This window comes from Echinops telfairi, unplaced genomic scaffold (genome assembly GCF_000313985.2).
Source record: "Echinops telfairi isolate 266 unplaced genomic scaffold, ASM31398v2 ScPeMD7_7457;HRSCAF=8495, whole genome shotgun sequence".
NCBI classification, from domain to species: domain Eukaryota; kingdom Metazoa; phylum Chordata; class Mammalia; order Afrosoricida; family Tenrecidae; genus Echinops; species Echinops telfairi.
Window position 1 is genome coordinate 42,926,192 of NW_022111357.1, and position 8,433 is coordinate 42,934,624.

An 8,433-nucleotide genomic window follows, 5' to 3' on the forward strand; every position below is an offset into this window, starting at 1 on the left:
TCTGAGTTAAGAATCTCTCCCTCCGGCAAGGACTTTGAGTTCTGGTCTGTATCTGCCCAGCCCCTGGCACACATACAGGGTGCCAGCTCACAGCTGCTTCTTTGTCCCCTGGGGCAGTGTTCCCTGCCGGGATCCTCCAGCCCCCGTTCTTCAGCAAGGAGCAGCCACAGGCTTTGAACTTTGGGGGCATCGGCATGGTGATCGGGCATGAAATCACCCACGGCTTTGACGACAATGGTAAGGGAGCTGCAGAGGCCAGGATCAAACTTCACCCCTAAGTCTCATGTATTCCCCAGGAAGGGCTTTCTTGGTGGCCTAGATGGGGACACTGAGGCCCGGGGTATTAAAGGGCTTGTCCAGGTGTGGGGAGGCTAAGTAATAGGGCTGTTCAGATGCCGGGCTGGGCCCTGGGTGAAGCAGATACCCACCCTGTGATCAGCACCATCTAACTGGTCCTTCCCCCTGCAGAGGCTGGAACATGACACAGTGACTCTGATCATGGGCCTGTGGCCCTCCCGGCCCCTGGTCTGACATGAAGCTTGGCTTAGTGTCATCTCCCAGGCAGCCGGCACCCCTCATCCGGGGAGGCTGGCATTCTCATGGGGCTCTGGAGTGGGTCCCCTGCCAACAGCCCACACTTCATCTCCCAAGGCCCACACACTCCCCTCCTCTGGGGCCTTGAGTGTTTTGACATCCCAGGACAGGTGCACAAAGCACACTGCCTCTGGGCCCCCAGGCCTGGCGACCGTGGTCCTAATCTCAGGAGCTGGCATGGATGGGACTGTAGCCCTCCTTCCCTCCCTCCCAAGGAACTGAGCGGTCCCCTGACACACAGCTGTCCTTCAACCTGTTTGTTCTCTGAGCCAGGAGCTCCAGACCTGGGGTTAGCTGGGAGCAGGGCTTCAGGGTGCATCCACAGATGCAGGCTGAGCACACAGTGAGGGCAGGGAGAGCTGCCTCTGCCCCCCCCCACCAGGCCGGAATTTTGACAAAGACGGCAACATGCTGGATTGGTGGAGCAACTTCTCAGCCCAGCACTTCCGAGACCAGTCGGAATGCATGGTCTACCAGTACGGTAACTACAGCTGGGACGTGGCTGATGATCAGAACGTGAGTGTACTGCCGGGACCACTCGGGTCTGCTCCCAGCCCTGGACACCCTGAGGGTCGCTCCCCAACCCTGGCTGCATGAGAGAAGTGGCCCGGGATCCTGGCTGACACCCCACACACACACTCCCTCTGTGTGCAGGTGAACGGGTTCAGCACACTCGGGGAGAACATCGCTGACAATGGAGGGGTACGGCAGGCCTATAAGGTGGGTTGAGGCGAGTGTCCCCTGAAGGAGGGTATCGGAGAGCAGGCAGGCTCAGCCAGGACAGGAAGTCTTTAACTTGGCAAGATCTGCCCCCAGATGAGCCAAGGTGTCTTCTGGGAACTTCATCTGTGCCCGGGAGGTACCTTGTGCTGGCTGGCAACAGGACAAGGGTGATCTCTGTCTTACGTGTTCCGCCGAGGTCTCGGTTAGACAGTGACAGTACCCTCCACCACACCCCTGCACCCACACTGCAATGACAGGAGCCCTGGCAAGATGGCCCACAAGGTGCAAGCAGGGCTGCTCCCCAATGATCCCAAGCGCTTTAAGAGTATGGTCCTCAAGGTTCCAGACAGACCCTGAACACCAAAGCCCAATTCCACATGGGAGGGCAGTAGAGGGGGCAGCCGGTCGTCTGGGAGGCAGGGAAGGCTTGGCCCTCGGAGAGCTGTGCCCAGCGCCCACCCGGTGCCTGCAGGCTTACCTGAAGTGGCTGAATGAGGGAGGCAGCGACCTCCAGCTACCAGGTTTGGATATGACAAACAAGCAGCTGTTTTTCATCAACTACGCCCAGGTAGGCACCCCGCCTGCTCTCCTGCCCTGTAGGTGCTCAGTTCCACCAGCAGCTTCCAGGCAGGGTGGGGGGAATTGCTGCCACAGCTTTGTGGTGGGGAGGACCCAAGATGGGGCACCACTGGGGGCTGCCAATTGACAGGCAGGGCTTGACCAGACAAGTGGAGAAACCTGGAGTGCTTCTCCAGGGGGGGAGGGGCAGGTATGGACCGGTGGGGGCGCAGGGGAGGAGTCCGCTGTAGATGAGGAGGAACTGGTAGTATAGTGGGTTTTGCTTTGGGTTGCCATGCACAAAGCCAGCAGTTCAAAACCACCAGCCAGTCCGTTGGAGAAAGATGAGGTTTTCTATACTCCTTAGAGCCAGTCTCAGAAACCCACATGGGCAGTTCTACCCTGATACATAGTGTCCCTGTGAGTCGGGATGGAGGGAGAGGGCGACACTGAGTTTCTCTAGGTGTTCCCAACGCCCCCCCTCTCCTGGGCCATGCCCTTCGCCCTGCAGCCACGCCCCTCCTGCGCCCACAGGTGTGGTGCGGGGCCTATCGGCCCGAGTTCGCCGTCCAGTCCATCAAAACGGACGTCCACAGTCCCCTGAAGTACAGGTAAGGGTCCCCACCTCAGCCCGACCCACCCCAGGGCCCCCAGCCCAGCGCTGCAGGTCTCAGGAGGCCTCACCTCCCACAGGGTGCTGGGCTCGCTGCAGAATCTGGCCGCTTTTGCGGAGGCCTTCCACTGCGAGCAGGGCACCCCGATGCACCCAAAGCAGCGCTGCCGCATCTGGTAGCCCAGGCCAAGCCGCGCACGCCCACCCGCTGCCAAGAGGTCGGAGGAGCAAGAAGTGAGGGCCAGCGAGGACCTGGCAGGAACAGAGCGCCCCGGCCTGGCCCGCAGCCCTGCCCTCCGGGCACAGGGCCTAAGCACAGCGCCACTGACGCCAGGGCCAGGGAGGCTGGTGACCGAGGCCAGGGGATCCCCCCGCCCCAGCACCGCAGGCCACACGGTTGAGCGCCTGCACAGACTGAGCCTCCTGCGCCGCTTTGTCCAGAGCGTGGTTTCCAGAGCTTCCAACACGAGCTGAGTAAATGCTTCAAAGAAGCCCCGTGTGCCTGCCCTTTTTTCTAAGAGGTCCCTGCAAAGCCCCATGCACTAGGAGAGGCTGGATGGATGCTCAGGGTGTTCCGGGTACACCATGGGGGAGCTGGGTAAAGGAAGTGGTTGCTGGCATAGCTCAAAAGTGTCCCCTGCCCCCTGCGGGAATGCAATGAGTACCCAAGATTCTCAAGGACCCTGTGTCCAGATGGGGAGATTGCAGGGGAGGGGCTGGAGAGGGGCCAGGGTCCTCAGGTCCCAGGGCCATGGTCAGTCTGGCTTTGTGTAACTGGGTGCTCACGGGGGCTTAAACCACAGAATGGGGTCACCTGGCCTGCTGTGGTTTGTAAATGGCCAGGTGGTTCCGTGCCAGCGAGCAGGTTCCGACCCATGGTGACCCTAGGCTCAACAGAACCAAACACTGTCCCGCCCGGCACGGGCTTCACAGTTGTCCCTGTGCTTGAGTCCACATGGGCTAAGGACTAAGCTGCGCCTGTCCCAAACCATGGTCTTTGCAATTGCCCCACATGCTTGTGAACATGTACATGGCCAGAGGGGTGGGGTGGACTCAAGGAGCCAGTGAGGAGGGAGCTGCAATCATCGCACCCCAGACCCCACCTCCAGACAAGTGCAGTGAAGGGATGCTGGGGGGTCTGGAAGCGGGGGGCTGATGGGCCAGAGGATCTGCTGGGGCCAAGTAGGTCTGAGATGCCTGTCGGAACCCAAAAGGGAGGTGTCAGGGACATTGATGTACCCGGTGAGACCAGGTCATCCCCAGCCCCAGAGACTTCCCATGCTTCTTACATCTAAGGAGATCGTCCACTGACCAGCCCTTTCCCCAAAGTCTCTGCTCCCCCCAAACCACGGGCACAGCTCCCACCACACCAGATCACTGACCCCTCAAGGCTATAGCCGGGGGTCTAGGGAGGGTTCTTAAGTTCTGTCCTCTCTCCAGGCCTCATAGCCCTGGGCCTCCCCCCGGCAGCCTGGAGTCATGAGGCACACTTGGGATGTGGGCACCCGGGAAGGAAATGACAGGGCAGTGAGGCCACAGTCCCCGCAGGCTCCATGTGCCCTTGGCCCTCTGTCTCCAGTCAATATGGGCACATCCCTCCAGGGGGCAGGAACTTCCTCAGCAGGCGGGTGACCCCTTAGGCCCATGATGTCTGCAACCCACCCTGAGGAAACCACCAAGCAGGAAGGGGGGGCAGGGATGGACACAGGGACTCAGGCTTGGGGCCAATGAATAAGCACTCTGATCAGAAACCAAAGTTTTAATGGCCCACGTTGCCTGTGTTGCTATGGCAAAGTCCACCGTTCCAGCTCAGCGATTCTAGAACAATCTTTCACGTCCAATGCGCAGTATTTCCAGGTCCTTGGAGCCCTTCACCTCCCACACGCCTCCTCATCACACTGTAGGAACATCAGACACTGGTCAGACCAACCACATGTCAGGGGTACTTGCAGCCCCACCCCGTCCCCACCCCCGCCCTCTCCCCTGTCTGGGGTCAGGAGGAAAGCCTGCTAAAAGCAAGGTCACCCCTCCACATGAGACCCAACCTGAGGCCATCTCAGCACTCCTTCTGCAGTTCCCACCTTCGGGGGAGGGGCCTTTGAGTCATCCCCTCCCCCTTCTTATCTCCTTAATCCTCTTACCTGCCTCCCCCTCTTTGGGTGGAGGGGACAGGTAGAGTAATAGTGACATCATCTACGGCACCACTCCCCAGACCCAGCTCACCTGTGGTGGCTCGCTGGCAAGGCCCTCCGCAGAGATGCCTAGGGCACCAAGGACACGCTCCTGAGGAACATAGTCCCCTGGGGACTTCTGGACAAAGTGCAGCAGCACCTTCTCACCACCTGGGAGCAGCAGGGAGGCAGGGTGGGCGAGGTGGGAGAAGCCGGCGCAGGAGGGCCAGCCTGCTTGGGGACAGATGCTCCTGGGACACCACCTCAGCTTGTGGGTGCAACTTTCTACCCCAACACCCAGCCCCTCAGCACCCCACGGCATGACTGAGCCCCCTGAGGAGTTCTGGTACCGCCCCCACTAATCTCAGTCACTACGGAGGGAGGGCCAGGGTCTAGTCCCCACATTTGGGTGGAGAGTCCCACCTACATGGGCAGCTCTGCACATCCCACGGCCAGGCCTTGTCCCCTCCCCTTCTCCCACCCACCTTTGCTGACCACCAGCAGCCCTCCGCTTTGTAGCAGGTCCCCAGACAGGTTTCCATGGATGTTGGCAGCCTTGGCCTGAGTGGGAGGGAGGGAGGGAGTCTAGCAGTTCTTGAGGGGAGGGGACGGGAGAGGAGTGGGCAGGGGCAGCCATGTTACACCACCCCACATCCCTCACGACCCAGGCTGTCACCAACCTTGGCGGCCACATCCCGCACCGGCTTCCCCACGGCAGCAGGCAGGATGCTCAGGTTGTTGTAACTGTGGAGACAGCTCTTCCAGGCTCTTCCCCAGGGAGGCCCCACCCCGCAGGTTGTGAGGCAGGTCCCACCACCCAGCCCAGCCCCCTCCATCCTCCTCCCCAGGGGCACAGAGAGGTTTGAGCCCCAGAGCAGCGACCAGACAGCCCTGCAAAGGGCCTCCTGCCCGGCCTGGAGTGGCCATCCAAGCCCTGGACTCCAGGGTGCAGAGGTGCAGAAGGGGCTGGGCCAGGGCCATGTGGGCTGGCATCTGGCTCAGCAGCTGCTGCCATCCAAGTCTGCCACAGTCGCTGCAGGCATGGAGGTAAAGTGGCCATGCCCGGGGACACAGATCCATGAGCCCCGGGCCCTACGGCCTGGAGGGTTGAGGTCATCAGCCTCTACAGCCCTACAAAAACAGGCACCCCATCCCCAAAAGAACTAGAAGGGCTACTCAGAGCAGACAGTGCCGCCAGAGCCAGCTGACCCAGGGAGGCCTGAGTGGACAGCCAAGAAGAGGGGCTCCGGGAGAAGAGAAATGAGCCCCCTCCACCTGCCCAAGGAGTGCCCCACCCTGAGGCACGCACAGCACACCCACCGCTTAAAGCCCAGCTCCTTGTAGAACTGCTTGCTCTCATCCAGGTAGAGTTCTGTAAAGCAGAGGTCCCAGGTGTGGCCCCGGGCCTGCCCTGGCCACACCCACCACCCTCACTCACCTTCCTCCACTGCCCTGTCCCCAAGGTGCTCACCTGGGCCACAGACAAGGGTTAGGAGGGCGGGACAGCGCTAAGGGTTCCTCTGTTCAGAGGTGACAGGTGGAAACGGAGGGGAAGGGCTCACCCCGATATTGCCACTGGGCAGGCGCCTCCGTGGGGAGAGGAGGATGTGGGGGCCAACATATGGGGTGGGGGCCAACACATGGGGTGGGGGTCATGGGCCTGGGGACTCATCTACATTGGGTAAAGGACCCTGAGGTGGTCCAGCTCTCCGTCCTCCCCCTGAGAAGAGGCCACATGCCCTCTGTGGCCACCTCCAGGGGACCCTCTTATCTAAGGTGTGCTACTTTGGCTCTAAGCCAGGGTTGCTTTGGGCTTGGCCATTGCCTGTCCTCTGTGAGAAATCGTTCCCCAATCAGGATTGGGAGATTAGGGGTGGCGGCTACAGATCTACGCATAGAGAGGCTCCCTTATGAGCAGGTCCGGACCACCACCGCTGGGCTGAGGGGGAGCTAACCCTTGAGTTTGGGTCTGGTCTTGATGGTGCTGCAGGGCCTTGAGGCTACAGATGGAGAGACCCAGGCCCAGGGACTGAATCCTGCGTCCAGGGCCCTCTCCCTGGAAGGAGAACCGCAGGGGAGCTGGGAGAGGCTTGAGGCGTGGAGGGGAATGAGGGTGCCCACCTCCTGAGAAGTAGCCACCATCCAGGAACTCCTGCAGGCCCAGGGTCTCGGGCCCCACGCCCACCAGGCGCACGCCATGCTGGTCCAGGAGCCCCTTGAGGCTACTGAGGTCCCGGGCGATCCAGCGGCACACCATGCAGCCGAAACGCCGCAGCCCGGCCACCACGCACGGCTGCTCCTGCCACAGGCTCCGCAGCTCCACGGCCTAGGGCGGTGGCCATTGAAACATGGACCCCGCGCCTGCCCAGCGCAGCCCGCGCTCCGCGCGCCGGGGCCCAGGGCGGCCAGTGCGGCTCCCCGCGACCTGCCCCCCCACGGTCGGAGAGCCCAGGCCCGCAGCGTCCCCTCGTCCCTCCTCACCTCTCCCGTCACCGCGTGCTTCAGCACGCACGCGCCCACCCGGGCCAGGTCCAGTGCGCTCATGCCGGCTGCCTCCTGCCCTAGCTACGGGATGGCTCCTGCCCGCTGAGGTCGCCACACTCCAGGGCCCGCTCCCGAACCGCCGCTGATGCCGCGCCTACCTCGCTGCGGTCAGCGCGTATCTCCCAGATCCAACCTGGGGCCTCAGATCCCACCCCCGCCTCCACTACGTCTTCTCGCCCCGCCTCCGGTCACGCCCCCCCAGACTCCGCCCCCGAGCCCTGCCCTCGGCTCCTCCCCAGTTCTGTTCCCCGGACCCGGTCCCCTGTCCCGCCCCTTCCCTGCCGCACCAAGTCCATGCCCCGCCCCCTCCGTCTCGGTCCCGCCTCCGGCTCTCACCTGGCAACTCCCTGCTGTCCCCTGATGGCCACTCCGCCCACTCACGACATAGGCCCCACCCCCCGCCGGCCCCGCCCTGCCGCTTCCGGTCACGTCCCCTGACACCTGTTTCCTCCCCTCCCCACTGCGTTGGGTTGTTTTGTTTGCATATGCATAAACTGATAGCCAATGGGTTTGCGTCTTTAGCGGCAGGCGGGACTCGGCGCGGGCTGTTTTCACGTGGTGCGCCGCATGGGCTGAGCCTGAGAAGTGGGACTTTGGCACGGTGGTGGGAGAAGGTGGGCCAAGAGTCCACAGGGGCGGAGCGGAGCGGGAGCCAGGCCTGAAGGAGGGACAGGAGAGGGGGGGCGTTTCGGTGGGGCAGCCAGGCGGGGGATAGGGGTCAGTGGGAGTGTTGCGGGACCCAGCAGTCCAGGGGGCTGCCCGGGGAAGTCACACGGAGCTGTAACAAAGCCCAGCCGCCCGTTCCTGCGGCTGTCTTCCTGATTAAACTCCGTGTTCGTTAGCGTTTGGGCAATTAACCTTATGTGTTGATTTCAATAATTAAATATGCTAATTTCAAGCCAGTTCAATATCAGCATTTAACACCAATTTGCGGATCGGCTCAAATTGACCCAAAGGAGATTAATAGCATCTCACAGCAATTCACCTCTGACCTACTGCGTGTAAAGAGCCTGGCTGCCTCTTCCCCACAGCCCTGAGGCTTGTGTCACTGGATAAAGATCCCCCAGTCACAGCCGCCAAGCACACTACACCCCCAGCCACATAAATGTGAAGTGGTGGGACCAAAACTTTCACCAATTCAAGCTGTGATCTGTGTGGGCCAGGGCACCCCACCCCAGGTGAGGAGTCCTGCCCTGGGGAGGAGGAGCCTGCAGCCCACTCCGTGGGCCT

The 8,433-nt window shown here is 61.9% G+C and overlaps 2 protein-coding genes across 6 annotated transcripts in view; one reads left to right on the forward strand and one right to left on the reverse strand.

Moving 5' to 3' along the window:
• The window catches only part of MMEL1 (membrane metalloendopeptidase like 1), a 36,372-nt gene extending 33,651 nt beyond the window's left edge, over positions 1–2,721 (forward strand). For all 4 annotated transcript variants that reach the window (XM_004705211.2, XM_045299077.1, XM_045299079.1 and 1 more), the window contains 6 exons: positions 118–237; positions 977–1,110; positions 1,249–1,314; positions 1,790–1,885; positions 2,410–2,486; positions 2,569–2,721. In XM_004705211.2, coding sequence (XP_004705268.1) covers positions 118–237; positions 977–1,110; positions 1,249–1,314; positions 1,790–1,885; positions 2,410–2,486; positions 2,569–2,668 — 593 coding nt within the window. In that variant the 3' untranslated portion in view covers positions 2,669–2,721. The remainder of the gene's footprint in view (positions 1–117; positions 238–976; positions 1,111–1,248; positions 1,315–1,789; positions 1,886–2,409; positions 2,487–2,568) is intronic.
• Positions 2,722–4,227: 1,506 nt separating this feature from the next.
• On the reverse strand, positions 4,228–7,338 carry PRXL2B (peroxiredoxin like 2B). Of its 2 annotated transcripts, none has more exons than XM_004705212.3 (7): positions 7,141–7,338; positions 6,781–6,985; positions 5,980–6,031; positions 5,340–5,403; positions 5,145–5,220; positions 4,712–4,830; positions 4,228–4,386 (listed from the first exon to the last, which is right to left on the reverse strand). In XM_004705212.3, the coding sequence occupies exons 1-7, from the start codon at positions 7,201–7,203 to the stop codon at positions 4,360–4,362; spliced, it is 606 nt and encodes a 201-aa protein (XP_004705269.1). In that variant the 5' UTR covers positions 7,204–7,338; the 3' UTR covers positions 4,228–4,359. The 2 variants fall into 2 exon arrangements, with proteins under 2 accessions (XP_004705269.1, XP_045154997.1); XM_045299062.1 differs by having other exon boundaries at positions 4,712–4,890.
• Positions 7,339–8,433: the final 1,095 nt, after the last annotated feature.